At 49.2% G+C, this 16,824-nt stretch overlaps 1 protein-coding gene across 3 annotated transcripts; it reads left to right on the plus strand.

The window, feature by feature from the left end:
* Window positions 1-1,959: 1,959 nt before the first annotated feature.
* On the plus strand, window positions 1,960-16,270 carry kdm4c (lysine (K)-specific demethylase 4C). Of its 3 annotated transcripts, none has more exons than XM_077017507.1 (22): window positions 1,960-2,098; window positions 3,442-3,610; window positions 3,849-4,024; window positions 4,195-4,309; window positions 4,705-4,898; window positions 5,058-5,107; window positions 5,306-5,409; window positions 5,779-5,916; window positions 6,359-6,552; window positions 6,656-6,843; window positions 6,953-8,631; window positions 9,023-9,134; window positions 10,842-11,023; window positions 11,267-11,453; window positions 12,185-12,261; window positions 12,508-12,563; window positions 12,773-12,881; window positions 12,976-13,164; window positions 13,911-14,081; window positions 14,684-14,803; window positions 15,096-15,284; window positions 15,532-16,270. In XM_077017507.1, the coding sequence occupies exons 2-22, from the start codon at window positions 3,467-3,469 to the stop codon at window positions 15,688-15,690; spliced, it is 4,533 nt and encodes a 1,510-aa protein (XP_076873622.1). In that variant the 5' UTR covers window positions 1,960-2,098; window positions 3,442-3,466; the 3' UTR covers window positions 15,691-16,270. The 3 variants fall into 3 exon arrangements, with proteins under 3 accessions (XP_076873622.1, XP_076873642.1, XP_076873631.1); XM_077017527.1 differs by having other exon boundaries at window positions 15,096-15,188; XM_077017516.1 differs by having other exon boundaries at window positions 6,659-6,843.
* Window positions 16,271-16,824: the final 554 nt, after the last annotated feature.

Consider the following 16,824-nt stretch of genomic DNA (forward strand, 5'->3'; position numbering starts at 1 on the left):
GTTCTGGACTGCTTTGCTTGGGGGGTTGCTTGCATTGTGCTTGGGGGGTCAAAGACACAATTTGGGGGGGCAATGCCCCCCTCAGCCCCCCCCCCCCCCTAGCGCTGGCCCTGGTGAGCGAACACCTTAGGCAGTATAGTGTGGGATAGTTTTGGATCATTGGATCATGGTGTGAACAATTGCTTGTGCTCATTGCTTCATCCCTAGTAGATGGAGGAGTAGATTATATGAGAGGATCGTTTAATGGGGGGTTGGGCTAGATACCTGATGGCATGTAGCCAGTGGCCGTGCCGTTTCAGGACATCACACGTGAGGTTTTCTGCCATCTGCTCTTGGTAGGTTAGCAGGTTTGGCCTTCAGAAGTAGTTGTCTTGGAAACAGGAAGACACTGCCAGATGAGTAGTCTTAAATGTCATTCAACAGATTTTAGATCATAAAGTAGAAATAACAAATAAATAACACAAAATAAGACAAACTTGCTGATCACACTACATGTGGAGTGGTTTTAGATTAAACAGACTCTCGACAGATTCTCAGTGACATTGATGATATAGCAGTAATGAATCATATGAATAGATTTGGTAGATTAATCAGGAGACTGTAAATTAACTTTGTAAATAAGATTTGCTTATAATCTGAAAACACTGGTTATTTTTCACTTTATTTGGAGTGTCTACGTTCATATCTGTATAGATTAACCTGATAAGCCCCATGTAACATAACGTATATAAAACATACCATGTTTGCATTCTCTTTTTGAGGAACTTCTCAGAATTATGCAACTTGTTTTAAACTGTATTTTGGATCAGGTTAGGGTTAGGGTAAGGGTTAGGGTAAGGACAAGAATGTGGGTTTAGTATTAAGTTTTGGTTTGAAGTTAAGGTTCAGTGGTTTGGTTTGAGGTCTGGACCAATCAAAATAAAATGTTACCAATTTCCTTAATTTGTGGACCCTGATAGGATGAATGACCTGACGAGTCTGTGTGACTACAGATACTGATGGATATGAATGTCAGAGAGGGGCGGAGCCCACTGTGATGACCCAGGAAGTTGAACAGTATTCTTCCTGTTCTCAGGACACCAGGCTTATTTCAATGAGCCTGCCCTTCTTATAATCTGTAATATAAATAAGTGATTTCAGACAACTGCATGGTATATGGTTCTGCCGATATGTGTCACCATTCAGTGGGCAAACACACAAGGTTTCTACACACTGCGGATGAATCTCAGTTCTCTAAGCATTCATACATTACTCCCTATCCTGGGGTTTAGGGAGTTACATCAAATGTTTTATTTTGAGTATAATAGACATGTGTGTGTGTGTGTGTGTGTGTGTGCTTGTTTGTGCGCGTTTGTGCCTCTGTGTGTGTGTGTGTGTGTGTGTTTGTGTGCGTGTGTGCCTGTGTGTGTATATATGTATGTGTGTGTGTGTGTGTGTGTGTGTGTTTGTTTGTGTGCGTGTGTGCCTGTGTGTGTATATATGTGTGTGTGTGTGTGTGTGTGTGTGTGTGTGTGTATTCAGTATAGCCCTTTGAAGTTGTTCCATTTCGTTCTCGTCTGTGTTCCAAGGGTAGCATCTCCGTCATTGTCAGATCCACCGGGAATTCACAGAATGAACAGAATTTCGAGTCTGTGCTAAAGACTAAATAACAAATACCCCCCTCCTATTCATAGTACATTCTCAGGTATAGTCTGCTCTTGCTATCAAAATACCTCAATTCATCATCTTCAAGAAATATTTATTTCATCATTTTAAATTCCATAAAGAAGTGAAGGAAAGTAAATGAGTTTATAAAACAATTTCCGCTTCAGACTAAACCCCCCCCAACACTTCCTGTTTTAAAGGGCGTTTGGTTTGTCATTTTTGCACATTTAATACATTTATTCTTTTTTTTCCTTTATCACAGCAACCCAACACAAACGTTAGTGGTGTTATTTCCCGCCGCTGGGTGGCAGCACACGACACCGCGCCACCGCGGGCGGCTGGCAGAAGAAGAGAGGGAGTCGTGTGAGACGAGCAGGCAGTCATGAAGTAGGGAACAGCTGGGCTGTTTAAAGGGAGCAGCGTCAACAACGCGCCCACTTCCTCAAACACACAGGTACGTGCCCTCACGACGGTCAATATAGTTACAAAATACACACACACGTCGCCGAACAGCGAGGTTTGCCGTCTCCGCCGGTGATCCAGTTCACAAGTGTTGTATAAATGCTGCATTATTAGCCAGTTAGCCAGCTAGCCGCCGTTAGAGGCCATCAGTGTGTCCAGCAGCTCACTGTCCCCACACTGCTGCTCACTACAGCATTATTAGAGACCCCAACGGTGCTGCTGCTGTATGTGAGCTGCTCGTCTCGTTTCTGGGCCGTCTGGGAGAGGATGTGTTGTTGTGGTGTTGTAGTGGGGGGGCCAACTAGTGTGGCCTGCACAACATCTCAAATGTGCAGTGAGGAATGTTGAGCTGGCTGTGGTGCCTCTCACAGCTGAGGAGCTCCTCACATCGGGGCTATGCCAATAACACACGCCTAGCTACTTGTTCTGAAACCCCCCTCAGTAAAATTACCCTTAAATAATTATGGAGATGCATCCATGATGAGAGAGCTGTGTGTGTGTGTGTGTGTGTGTGTGTGTGTGTGTGTGTGTGTGTGTTGGGGGGGGGGGTTATAATAGACTACCGTTTTATATTGTGTTGTTGTTGGCCATATATCATGCAATGTCATAAACAAAGCAGTTAAGAATGAACTATGCACTTATGTGATGTGAACTGATCACAGCAGTAGTAAAAGAAAAACAAAACCCGGGTTGTGACATTGGTGTACTAATGCACTCTGATCTCCGTCTTAGCAGTCGTGTCAAAGCACGTTAGTAAATCGGCACTAACTAACGTAGAAATACTTGAAAATGAAAGATTCCGTGTCAAAACAAATCCCTGGCAGACTCATCCATGCATTTATTGTCAGCAAGATTCATTATTGTTATGGTCTTTTTAACGGTATAATTAAGATGACAGACAAATTCTGCTCATTCAGATTGCAGCTGGTTAGATTCTTTATGCCAAAAGAACAGAACACATCACCTCTATTCTCAAATAACTGTTATAAAACCACTAAAAGGTTTAGGGCCAGTGTGTCTGTATGATACGCTCAGACTTCGGTTCTTGCAGAACTTTTAGATCTGTGATCTCATCAGGTAATCGTGCACTAGGTCTACACTAATGAAGAAGGAAGTGTAAAAAAAAACCTGTCTGAATGTAAGATGTGGCATATTCAACCAATGGGTGGTGTTATTTTTAACCAATGGGTGGTCTTATTTTTAACCAATAGTATTTTAATCCTACCACGTCCCATGTGGAATGTGATCATAACAAGAAGCCACCAGCTTCTCGGAGTCTGCTGAAATAACAGTCCAGTATTCCACTGGTGTGTTCTTGCGCTCTTTGCCCTGTAGGTGGTGCTGCAGCAAGTACAGCAGGATGGCGGGTGCTGGGGCGAACTCCTCCGTGAACCCCTCCTGCAAGATCATGACCTTCAGACCCAGCATGGAGGAGTTTCGGGACTTCAACCAGTACCTGGTGCACATGGAGTCCTGTGGAGCGCACCGTGCCGGCCTAGCCAAGGTGCCTGAGGGGAGGAGCTATCATGAGGGGAGGGGTCATCATGAGGGGAGGGGCTACCCGACATGTTGCTAAAGTAACTCTGTTGTAATGGAGAATTTTATAGTTCGTCCATGGGCGTCTAACCGTGTGTGTGTGTGTGTGTGTGTGTGTGTGTGTGTGTGTGTGTGTGTGTGTGTGTGTGTGTGTGTGTGTGTGTGTGTGTGTGTGTGTGTGTGTGTGTGTGTGTCCGTCCTCGCAGGTGATTCCACCGAAGGGCTGGAAGCCGAGGCGCAGCTATGACGACATCGATGACCTCATGATCCAGGCACCAATTCAGCAGATGGTGGCTGGCCAATCAGGGCTCTTCACCCAGTACAACATTCAGAGGAAAGCGCTCAGCGTGCAGGAGTTTCGCAGGCTGGCCAACAGTGACAAGTAGGAGACACGCCCACACTGGTCCATCCAGTACTGATGTTACAGTCCAGGTTGGGCCTGTGACTGAACCAGTACAACCACACGCGATGCGTACAACAGAACCGAGCGCAGCAGACAGACGACCCACACCCACACATTTCTAATATTTTGTTTGTTTTTTACCTTTGCAGGTATTGCACTCCACGCTACCTGAATTATGAAGACCTAGAAAGGAAGTATTGGAAGAATCTGACATTTGTACCACCCATATATGGAGCAGATGTGAGCGGGACACTCTACGATGAGGTGAGGGGTTACCATGGTGCTCTGAGGTGAGGGGTTACCATGGTGCTCAGAGGTGAGGGGAGGGGTTACCGTGGTGCTCAGAGGTGAGGTGAGGGGTTACCGTGGTGCTCAGAGAACTCTATGATGAGGTGAGGGGTTACCGTGGTGCTCAGAGGTGAGGTGAGGGGTTACCGTGGTGCTCACAGAACTGTATGATGAGGTGTGGGGTTACCGTGGTGCTCAGAGAACTCTGATGACGTGAGGAGTTACCGTGGTGCCCTCAAAAGTTTGAAGAGAGTCAGGAAACCGCTCTGGCGGGAATTTAATGAGGGCTTTTCATCTTGAGACAAGTGTTTGGTATGTGTAATGTGAGGTTGTGGTAGTGTGCACTAAGTGTGCGTGTGTCCCGACGGAAGGACGTGGACGAGTGGAACATCGGGCACCTGGACTCCATCCTGGACGTGATAGTGGAGGAGTGTGGCGTGTCCATCCAGGGCGTCAACACGCCCTACCTCTACTTCGGCATGTGGAAGACCAGCTTCCCCTGGCACACCGAGGACATGGACCTCTACAGCATCAACTACCTGCACTTTGGAGAGCCCAAGTCCTGGTACGCCGACCACGCCCCGTTCTCTGTGTCCTGACCACGCTCCCTCTGTGTCCTGGCCGTAGGCGGTGACCAGAGATGTCGTTCAACTTCCCAACATCCTATGCATGGTTGTGATTGGCTGACCTGCGATTCTGAGCCGTGTTCCTTTGACATTTCCAGGTACGCCATTCCTCCTGAACATGGAAAGAGGCTGGAGCGACTGGCTGTCGGTAAGCTGCTACTGCACTTAACCTCACACAGTCACACCGCCACACAGTCACACCGCCACACAGTCACACCGTCCTTTAAGGCTCTGGAACCACAGAGAGTCTGTACGCTTCATGCTTCCTTCACACATCCATTTCAGATGTGTAATCAGACATGTAATCAGACCTGTCCTGATCTCAGGGTGGCCTTTGCTTTTCTAGGCTTCTTCCCCAACAGCTTTAAGAGCTGCGAGGCGTTCCTGCGGCACAAGATGACGCTCATCTCGCCCTCCGTGCTGAAGAAGTTTGGCATCCCGTTCGATAGGGTAAGCCTTCGCCGCCAGCCCCGCCCACCAGCCGCCCCACCTTACTGCACGTTGGAGTAGAAATGTGGAGCGTGGTGGTAGGAGGAACGTCACGTGAGCGGAGATGATGTGCGGGACACGTGCGTCCTTTCCGTGTCCTTTCCGCTGAGAGGGATGTCACAGGATGACGTGACCTGCACTATAAGCTGTCCAAAGAGTTCACGTTCTGACTCTTGCTGTCTGCTTTAATTCAGCAAGTATGTAAACCATTGGAAGGGTGCAGAATATTTGCTTAGTCATAGTTGGTCTATTCAGTCAGTTTGATATGCTCGCATGGGGCTAATGTTTTGCGGTGATTTACTGTGTGTGTTTGTGTGTGTGTGTGTGTAGATAACACAGGAGGCAGGGGAGTTCATGATCACGTTTCCGTACAGCTACCACGCCGGCTTCAACCACGGCTTCAACTGTGCCGAGTCCACGAACTTCGCCAGCATCCGCTGGATTGACTACGGGAAGATCGCCACTCAGGTACATGCAGACCGTAGGCTGCGTGGAAATAAGGGGAAGGGGACAGCCAATAGAAACGCTCATCACCATCCGGTGCTTTCATCTGTCTGTACACCCTCATTGGCTAATCCTCAAAACGCGTGTCAGATGACATTTTACATTTACATTTTATAGCATTTGGCAGACGCCCTTATCCAGAATGACTTAGATTTTTTTTTATCTATCTCTTTTTTTATACAAGTGAGCAATTGAGGGTTAAGGGCCTTGCTCAAGGGCACCTCAGTCATGGCCTCAGGTCTGGGAATCGAACCCACGACCCTCTGGTCACAAGACCAGTTCCCTACCACCAGGCCATGACTGCCCTATATGACAAGGTGCAGGTGGTGTGAGGTCCCTTCCAGAGAACATCTCCAGAAGGTTCTGTGCTCTGCCCTCCCTGACTCCGCCCTTCGTTTATGCGCAGTGCTCCTGCAGCAAGGACATGGTGAAGATCTCCATGGACCCCTTCGTCAGGCACTTCCAGCCGGACCGCTACCAGGCCTGGCTCCAGGGCAAAGACACCTGCTCGCTGGACCACACCCTGGCCACGCCCAGCTCCACCCCCGAGCTGCAAGCCTGGCTGCAGAGACGTCGCCGGGCCACGCCCTCCGCCAAGAGGTGCGGCACCGCCACACCTCCTCTGCCCCCGGGAACTCTGGGTCGGTCTCCCGCCATTTTTTCACGCTTTGCCTTTTCCGTCCCGCCCCTTTTTGTCCCACAGCAGCACCCGTCACCCTTCGACTCGATCCAAGCGGCTGAAGCCCTCGCGGGAGCCGCCGCCCACGCCGGCAGCGGAGGGGTGTCGGCGCACGAGCACAAGGGCGGGGTCGGCGCGCAAAGGTCACGACGACAAAGAGGCGGAGCAGTCGAGAAACGACAGCAAATCCAGTGACGCGCTGCACCTGTCAGGTTAAACAACGCACGACTTTCCTCAGTACTACTCAGCTAATACATATTCATGCGTTAATGAATATTCACGTTTAAATGAATGCTTATTCACTTTTTTTCTGATTTTCAGGGCTTGCCGGGCCTTGTAGACAAATTTGTGTTGTCAAGGTAACGCGTGTGGAGAATGATTTGTTGGCCCAGTCTTCTAAATGTAATGACGCCCCTCAAGCCCCGCCCCCTGATGCCCAATTCGCGGAGCTGTCCCAGTGTGACCCTGCAACCTCTCAGGACCCTGTAGCAGAAACAGGAACCTTCAGACAGGAACCTTCAGAAACCCGAGAGTCTCTTTCCTCCATGCAGAACGTTGTGGCGTCTGGTATGGAGGTGACCTCGGACTCCAAAAGAACTGCTGAAAATTCAGTCGCTGCCAAATTCTCAATCATTGAGCCGCTCTCAGAGAACCTCTCCTCCACCAGACCGTGTGGGCCTTCACGTGCTGTGGCACGTAAGGGCTTGCCGTACGATTCGCCGAAAAGCGGTGGTGGGCGGGGCGAGGCCTCCGGTCTCCATGGCACCGTGTCTGCCGCACTTTACCCAGAGAAACCTCCCCACAGCCGGTGCGGTTCAAAATGCTGTTCCGCAGTTGCTGCAGAAACCCTGGGAGAACGTTCTGGAAGCGTGCAGCCCGTGAGTTCCTCGGACATGCCTTTCCTGACCCCGGAGTTTACAGAGGGAGACGAGGCGTGTAACCCCTTGAATTTGGTGTCGGAAATGCCCTCCCTGACCCTCGCGGTCCAGGCTAGCGACGAGCTGTCGACAGACGGCCCAAACGTCCCGTCACAGACGACGCTCCAGTCGCAACAGTCCCACCCTCCTGCGCCAGCCAGTCTCAGCGGGGTGTGTCCTCCAGCGCTTTATCCTGATTGGTGCCCCGACACGTTCCAAGCGGACGGTGACCACGTGCTTCTCCCCAGCGCCGACGCCAACAAGAAGCAGCCGGCTCCTGGTTTGTTAGCTCAGCGGCGGCTGAAAGCCAACCAGGAGGGAGAAGGTGGTGGGGTCTCTCCTGCAGCCAGTGGGACGGGTTCTGGGTGTGGCTTCACTAGCGATGGACACTCGAGATCGACAGCTGACATGAAGCTGACGTCATCTCCCGCCGCTCTGTCCAGCAAGTGCCCCGCCAGCCCCTGCGGCCAGACCCTCCTGCCTGCAGATGCAGAAGGCGGGGCCTCTGCCAGCCCCGCCTCTCTCACTCCCTCCGATCTCTTTGAGGACCCCAGGCCTTTCTCCTCTACCATTTGGAAGAACCTCAGCTCCCAGAATCCCGCAGTGCTGATCGAGAGCCTGCAGCCCGAGCTGACTGCGGGCCTGGCCCGATCCGAGGATGCGCTGGAGGCCTACGCCCACGACGCGATGCCCTACGGCATGTGGGCGGAGCCTCGCTGCCAGCAGGTCAAATCTCCTGATCCCCCAGACTCTCCAGAGAGAACGCTGACCTGGGCTAACCTGGAGCCCAGCATGGTGCACCCTGCCGGGGCCGAGACCACAGCAGACCTCCCTGATACTCTGGACCTCCAGCCCCTGGAGGAAGAAGCTCCAGACACTTTATCTCTGTGCCAGGATTTCCGCTCGCGGAAGCCTCAGGGGTCAGAGGTCAAGGGTCGGGACGGGTGTTACGCGGGTATGGGGTCCGAGCGGGATTCGGACGCAGGAGAGAGAGAGAAAGACGGCAGCAGCGAGTCCAGTGAGGAGAGCACCAGTGAGGCAGAGTGTGAGGGCTCAGGCCTGGAACCAGGAGAGGTCCGCACTGTGAGTGTACACACACACACACACACACACACACAGGAGAGGTCCGCACTGTGAGTGTACACACACACACACACAGGAGACGTCCGCACTGTGAGTGTACACACACACACACACACACACACAGGAGACGTCCGCACTGTGAGTGTACACACACACACAGGAGAGGTCCGCACTGTGAGTGTGTACACACACACACACACACACACACACACACACACACAGGAGACGTCCGCACTGTGAGTGTACACACACACACACACACACACACACACACAGAGGAGAGATCCACACTGTGTGTACAGACACACACAAAAGAGAGATCTGCATTGTGAGCGTTCACAAACACAGACGCAGACTCACTCTTCCTCTCTGCCTCCCCGTCTGTGTGCAGCACCCCGTGCCCCCGATGAAGAGGTGCACGGCCAAGAGTTGGCGTCACCCCTTGAGGAAGCCGACCGCCAGGGCCGTGCCCAGCGCCGTCAAGCAGCAGACCAGCGATGATGGCACGTTCAGGAGCCGAGCCACACAAACATACCACACACACACTCCCATACCACACACACAACACACATTTTAATTTACGGCATTTAGCAGACGCTCTTATTCAGAGCGACTTACAAAAGTGCTTTGCATCTTTTCACAGAATTCATCCTAGGTAATAGTATGGATAGGCTAGAATTCAAGATACCCTTTAGACTACTACTAAACTACAGGAGTCAATGTCATTACCTAGTGTTTTGCAAGTTAAACGTTTGCCAAGAAACACAAATAACCATAGACAGACATACAATTTAAGAACAACAGCAATTGCTGAGTTAGTGCTCTGTTAAGAACTCAACAAACAGGTGAGTCTTCAGTCTACGCTTGAAGATAGCAATAGACTCTGCAGTCCGAGCAGCTAATGGAAGATCGTTCCACCATCTTGGAGCCAGGACAGAGAATAGTCTGGAACTTTGTGTTCCATGAGACTTTAAGCATGGAGTTTCGAGTCGAGCCAAGCTTGAGGTTCTGAGTGTTCATTGGACAGATCAGCTTTTGACTATGGACATCATGTGGGGAGGGGCTAGTCCATTTTTGGCTTTGTAAGCAAACATCAAGGTTTTATATCTGAAGTGTGCCGCTACTGGAAGCCAGTGAAGAGAGCGTAGTAGAGGAGTCACATGTGAGAACTTGGGGAGACTGAAGACCAGTCGTGCTGCAGCATTCTGAATTAGTTGTAGTGGTCTGATGACCCGTAGAGGAAGACCTGCAAGTAGGGAATTGCAGTAGTCCAAATTTGAGATTACTAGAGACTGCACAAGCACTTGAGTAGCTTCCTGTGAAAGAAAGGGTTGTATTCTCCGTATGTTGCAGAGGAGAAATCTGCAGGATCTGGTCAGTTTTGAAACATGTGTTGAGAAGGACAACTGGTTGTCCAATGTTACACCCAGGCTTCGAGCAGATGCTGATGGTGTTAACAAGGTGTTAACAAAGGAAACTGTGAGGTCGTTGTGTGGGTTTGGGGTTCCTGGAATGTACAGAAGTTCAGTTTTCCTAGGGTTGAGCTTCAATTGGTGAGCAGTCATCCATGAAGCAATATCTGCCAGGCATGCCGGGATATGCCTAGAAACCAGGGTGTCGGAATGAGGGAAGGAAAGAATTAGCTTAGCAATGCTAAGAAAAACCATGAGACAAAATAATGTCACCAAGGGAACGAGTATATAAAGAGAAGAGAAGAGGGCCTAGGACTGAGCCTTGGGGTACTCCAGTGGAGAGTTTACATGGATTGGATGTAGATCTTCTCCATGTTACCTGATGGGAACGGTCTTCAAGATATGACTGGAACCATTTCCAAGCAGAGCCAGTCACACCTAGGCTAGAAAGAACAGAGAGGAGGATGTTGTGGTTGACCGTGTCAAAGGCTGCAGAAAGATCTAGAAGAATTTAAACTGATGATAGCTTGTTAGCCTTGGCAGCATGGAGCATCTCCATCACTGCTTTGAGGGCAGGTTCTGTTGAGTGTGCCCGTTTGAAGCCAGACTTATTATGATCATGGAGTTGGTTCTGGGTGAGGAAGAGAGATAATTGGTCATAGACTCCACAACACACACATCTGTCAGTATTCTTTGACTCTGACTTATTCACTGTTCTGACTTCGGCTCACTGCCTTTTAGAACTGCACGCTGACTTAACTGTCCCACTGTCGTGTGTGTGTGGTGTGCGTTTGTTAGAGCCCACAGATGAGTGTGTGTCCGAGGGGGAGCACAGTGAGGTGGAGGTGTGGGCCAGGCCCCTGGTTAACCTGTGGCACAGCAGGAAGGCCCATCTCCCCTCTGAGAGGGACTACAACAGCATGGCCGCCAAAAGCAGCCCGCACTGCGCCGTCTGCACCCTCTTCATGCCGTACTATCAGGTAACAGCACCGCACGGCACCCACAGTCCACCTACACCAGGCTTACTAGGAATTACAGCACCCAGAACTACAATACCCAGTCCTACGGTATCCACAACTTACTATGCAACATTTCAGTTCTGGTTCATCGCATCCAAAGTGTGTCATACTAAATGGTTTCCCAGTGTTTGATTATAATCGTATGTGAATGAGATTTGCTGATGTTAAAGGAGACATTCGCGTCTATTTCTTCGTCTTCTGCAGCCTGACGAGAGGGCGGACGAAAGCAGGGTTACGTGCTCTGGGGAGCCGGGTGTGAGGTCGCAGCCACTGATCCCTGAAATCTGCTTTGCGTACCGTGAGGGGTCGTGTCCTCCGAACGCTCTCCTGGAGGAGGACGGATCCAGCCCCCTCGTGTCCTGCGCACGGTGCTGTGTGCAGGTTCATGCCAGTACGTCACCCGAAACCGCACCCACCACTGCTGCAAACCCCACCAACCAGTTCTGCAAACCCCACCCACTGCTATAAAACACTTCTATAACCCCTTCAAAGTGCAGGTGTTTTATGTGGTTATTATTTAGTTTTCTTAAGGGATATTATTATTATTATTGTAAACTGACACTATATGATGAAATGATGGAGAGAGGACAGAGTCCAGCTGTAAGCTCACACGAGGGCGCTCGCACTGCCGTAAGCATGGATGGCTGCATGTTTAACCGAACTAACTTTAATCGTGCTGAACACTGACTGCATTCAGTTGCACCGGCGACGCCCCCAGGGTGTGTTCAGAACTGCAAGTCATCGCTGGGCGCTTAGCAACAAATTGAGCAGCGGCTACTCTTAACGACCTCCTGGTGGCGGTCACTGGCTGCTTGAATGAGGATTGTTTATCAGGTAGATTTAGCTGCCCAACGTGTGTTCTTGCAGGTACTAGAATATATGAGGGTGTCCTCATTTTGAAATAGTCATGTTAAACAGGGTTCACATTATATGGTGGAGTGGTTCACTTCATCTATAGTATCTAAGCTGTCTGGGATTAATGGAATTCTATTTTTTTTAAGTATTATATTTACATACACACACACACACACACACACACACACACACACACACATATTTAAAGTTTGAGTGCTTTTGTTAAATTCCTGTCTGGTTTGATTTTTTTAAAAACAATTTCTCCAGGTTGCTATGGAGTCTCTGCCCATGATGTAAGCCAGGAGTGGACATGTGATCGCTGCTCATGTTGGGACGTCACAGCTGTATGTGATCAAACAGCCAACCAATTAATCACCCAACCAATCAGCTAGTCAGCCAGTCAACTATCCACTCAACCTATTTATCTTTTCATGTTCAGCCCTAACATGATGTTGGTGTTTTATCAGTATAATAGTTGATTTTCTGCAGTTTATAAAAAGATAAAGATGCATATTTTTTATTCAGTTAATGCTGATCAGCAGTTATTCACTATTCACAACTGCTTTGTTATATGTGTGTGTGTGTAACAGGAATGTTGTTTATGTAATCTGAGGGGAGGGGCGTTGAAGAGAACAACAGACAACAGGTGAAGTCTCATCCTCATCCAAAATGGCTGTGCACTCCCTTTGTGTTGTAGAGAGAGTCACCGCTCTGGGTGTCATTCCTGTGTTATGGAGAATGAGTGACTACTACAGGTGTCATTGCTGTGTTATGGAGAATGAGTGACTACTACAGGTGTCATTGCTGTGTTATGGAGAATGAGTGACTACTACAGGTGTCTTTCCTGTGTTGTAGATGGGCTCACGTGATGTGTGCGGTGGGAATTCCTGAGGTGAAGTTCACCGACATCGTGAAGAGGAGCCCCATTGATGTCAGCGCCGTTCCTGCTCAGAGATATAAACTGGTGCGTTACACACACACACACACACACATACACACACACAGGTCAGAGACGATGGGGCGGGGCTTAGATGAGCGTGTGATCTCTCTCCGTGCAGAAGTGCATATACTGTCGCTCCCGGACGAAGAGGCTGACGGGCGCGTGTATCCAGTGCTCCTGCGGACGCTGCCCCACCTCCTTCCACGTGACCTGTGCACACGCCGCCGGCGTCACCATGGAGCCCGACGATTGGCCGTACGTGGTGTTCATCACCTGCCACAGGCACCAATCACGAAGCTCCGGCGCGGTGAGTTCGAATCACCGCTGTTGCATTACAGACGCCAGGCCCGTCCGTCAGTGACAGAACCTGACTGATTAAAAACACCTTAATAATACTGATGATGATGATGAGTTGTATTCGATTCAGTTATTTATCCAGCATTTGCCAGTTTGGTTTCCGACTAAAAGTTCTTGATGCAGGAGAGATGAACAAACCCAAACAGTCTTTTTGTCAGTCTGGGTTTCAAAATGACCTCTGACCCCTGACGTTCTCCGGAGCCCTGATACGGAGTCTGAGCCGTGGATGGGAGAAGGGCGCTCCCGCAGGGGAGACGTAGGGATGAGTCCTGAACCTCCCCGAGGAGCCCAGGGGTATGGTTGGACAGGGCCGCGGGTGTTTGACGTGGGCCAGACGGAGCCGGGCCTTCAGCAGTCCACGCAGAGCTGAATAAGGAGGCAGTGGGACGTGAACAAGACCTCCCGAGTCCCTCTGTGTTATGGAACACTGTCTCTGTGTGGGCTTTTAGAGCTGTTTACTTATCTGTGTGGTTATACTTGATGATTTACTTGAAACTGTGTGTGTGTGTGTGGTTTCCTCATTCTTTATCTTCAAAGTTGTCTTCAAGTGCTTTGAGTTCTTTTCTGATTTCCCTGTTTACACAAGCAGTGTTCTCTATCAAGAAAACACCATTCACACTGGAATCCACCAATAATGAGTCAAACCACCAATCACACTGGAAAAATAAAAAACACTTTTTTTTCCCTTCACTTCAGAAATCCAAGGCAAGCCGAACTGAGCTCGTTTTGGGTCAGACGGTGATCGCTAAACACAAGAACCTGCGTTACTACAGCTCGCGTGTCACCCGGGCAACCGAGCGTACCTTCTACGAGGTCATGTTTGATGATGGCTCGTTCAGTAACGACACCTTCCCCGAAGACATTGTGGTGAGTCCATTGTCCAGCGTCCACTCTGTATCTCGGTTGTGTGACCGAATGTTCAAGTAGATGTGTGTTAATGCCACCATATGACACCTTGATGGTGTGTCCAGGTGACTGCACATGTTAATTTCATTGTGTTAATTTCATTGTTCATGACATAGTTCAGTTTAATGTCGCCACATAACTCCATGGTGATGGTGTCACCATGTGACGTGTTACTGTGTTGATCACTGAATCACAGTGTTTTAGTTTACTACCATCACAACCTTTGTTCACAATGGATCTGCAGTAGCTTCACATCTGTGGTGCAGCTTCATGGACAAAGGGATCTAACCAGCGAACAGCGTACACTAGATGACGAGTTATAATGTAGGGGTTTGTGAGCAAAATGGGTTAGTTAAGAAAAACGTATGTATTATTGGATCTGAATGTATTAACAGACCTGATCGTAGAAATGGAGGTGGCTGTGTTAACGGAACTGTTCGTGCACCCCGTGTTAGTGTGGTATGAGCGTTTGCCCCGTGTTAGTGTGGGATGAGTGTTTGCCCCTTGTTAGTGGGGGTGTGAGTGTGTGCCTTCTCTCAGTTCCATCATCTGCCCCCCTGCAGAGCAGAGACTGTGCCCGCCTCGGGCCTCCTGAGGTTGGGGAAGTCGTACAGGTCAAATGGCCCGACGGACTGTTCTACGGGGCCAAGTACCTGGGCTCCAACACCACTTATATGTATCAGGTACACACTCACACACACACACACACACACGTCATTCCAGTCTGCAGGACACTCCAAAATATATATAAGACCAAAACACACCTGACCTCAACAACCAGTAGCACCACACACCTGGTTCAGGTGTGTTTGGTGCGCCGACAGCATAAACGGACTGGGAGCTGCTGCTGTATACACACACACACACACACACTCTACATGGCAGGAAACTCGCCAACTTGTGCACACCCGAAGTTTTTGCATTGCAGACCTCTGAAGCGGTTTTGTGTGTGTGTGTGTGTGTGTGTGTTCGAAGGTTGAGTTTGAGGACGGCTCTCAGGTGCTGGCAAAGAGAGAGGACATTTACACACTGGATGAGGACCTGCCTAAAAAGGTCAAAGGTCGCCTTGTGAGTCCTCAGTCAGTGCATTGTCTTTCTTCATACATAACAAGGAACACCACAGGACATGGAAACAGTAACAGAAACATGAAAAAGGACCTTGAGGTAACTAAATCACAATCGTGAAGGCCGTATACAGGCAAGCAATATTAGCTTGAATAACAGCAGTGTGTGTGTGTATGTATGTGTGCGTGTATGCGTGCGTGCTTTCAAAGACGTCTGATAATCCGCCCAGTCGATATGTCAGTTTTTCAAAGGGAGTCCTGCAGATGAAACATGGGCATTTGCATATGAATGGCTGTGTGCGTGTGTGTGTGTGTGTGTCTGGCTAAATTTGCATGTGTGTGTGTAGTCCACAGCCTCCAGCATGCGTTTCCAGGATGCCTTCTTCACCACACAAGGCGAGCGCAAGCGACTGCGCACCCCCAACTCGCGCTTCCAGAATGACTACATCGCCCATCTGAGCCCCCGCAGCAGGCCTCCAGAACCACGCGGCAGTACCGCCAACTGAGCCGCAGGGGGCAGCAGACACACAGACTGGAGGTCTTGGAGGAACGCCGCCTCGTTTTGACCGTTTTTATTGTGTAGAGAAAACACCAAATGGGGGGGGGGGGGGGGAGTATGTTTATGAGCAGTGCGAAACGGACATTTGATTTGATTTTTCGGTTACCGTTTGTTCCCAAGATGGTGTCTGTAAGACCAAAACGACTTTAATGATCTAAAACAGTCAGGGATCGCCCAAGAATGCCGGAACATCAGGAGATGTTGGAAGTGTTATTTTGCTTGCTGATTGCGCAGGAGTTCGGGTGATGCTCTGCTCTGTTGCACCGTGGGTTCAAGACTTTCTGAAATCGCTTTCCTCGCTGTGCAGGCTGTTTTTGTAAACTGTCTCGTGCATATCCCCCAATCACTAATCCCATTAACACGAGGCGTAGACTAAAGCGCTAATTCTGTTCCTAAAACTTTGTTGCTACTGATTCAAAGCACATTTATTCTCCTTTTGACTTAATATTTTTATCTTATTTATTTGGAATCGGTCTTATTTTTAGTGTTGCTCAAAGCTGTAAAGGAAATAAAAAATGTGTTTGCGATGTGAAGCGAGTTCGTTACATGTGGCGCAGAGGTGCATCGTTTAGGGCACGGACATATTTGAAGTCTCAAAAAAGAGTACATGTCCGGGTAAGGGAGGACATGTTCGGGTAAAAGAGGACGTCTGGTCGCCCTAGGTAGTCGCGACTTCAATTTTTGGATTGGAGCGCTGCTCGTGGAGGAAATAACAAGACAAGGTAAAAAAAAAGGGTTAAAAAAAACCAAACTTTAGGGCAGTTTTCGGCACGCTTCATCAGTAAGATCAAGAGAATTTACATTATGTAAATCGTTGTGTACGACAAAACAGCACATGGATCTTTGAATACTAAAACTTCATTTAATCTTTCTGGAGTAAGCATGTGTGTAGTAACTGCATTCAGCGCTCCAGTAATGGTGATCGTGATTAAAATGTCTAATTCATGTGAATAATGCACCAATAAAAGCATGAAACAGTAACAGCTGGACATGAGTGAATCACAACAAATTGGCACAGAATCAGAGTATTCCTAAGAACTCCACAATGCAGTGTTACTCTACAATATACAGTCTTTGAGAA

This window comes from Brachyhypopomus gauderio, chromosome 1 (assembly GCF_052324685.1).
Source record: "Brachyhypopomus gauderio isolate BG-103 chromosome 1, BGAUD_0.2, whole genome shotgun sequence".
In the NCBI taxonomy this organism is placed as follows: domain Eukaryota; kingdom Metazoa; phylum Chordata; class Actinopteri; order Gymnotiformes; family Hypopomidae; genus Brachyhypopomus; species Brachyhypopomus gauderio.

What these genes read in the sequence shown, in the direction of transcription:
- kdm4c (XM_077017507.1), top strand. Translation starts at nt 3,467, where the DNA reads ATGGCGGGTGCTGGGGCGAACTCCTCCGTGAACCCCTCCTGCAAGATC. An exon ending in TTTGGAGAGCCCAAGTCCTG is followed by an intron (nt 4,899 to 5,057) that starts GTACGCCGACCA and finishes TGACATTTCCAG; the next exon opens with GTACGCCATTCCTCCTGAAC. An exon ending in GCAGCAGACCAGCGATGATG is followed by an intron (nt 9,135 to 10,841) that starts GCACGTTCAGGA and finishes TGCGTTTGTTAG; the next exon opens with AGCCCACAGATGAGTGTGTG.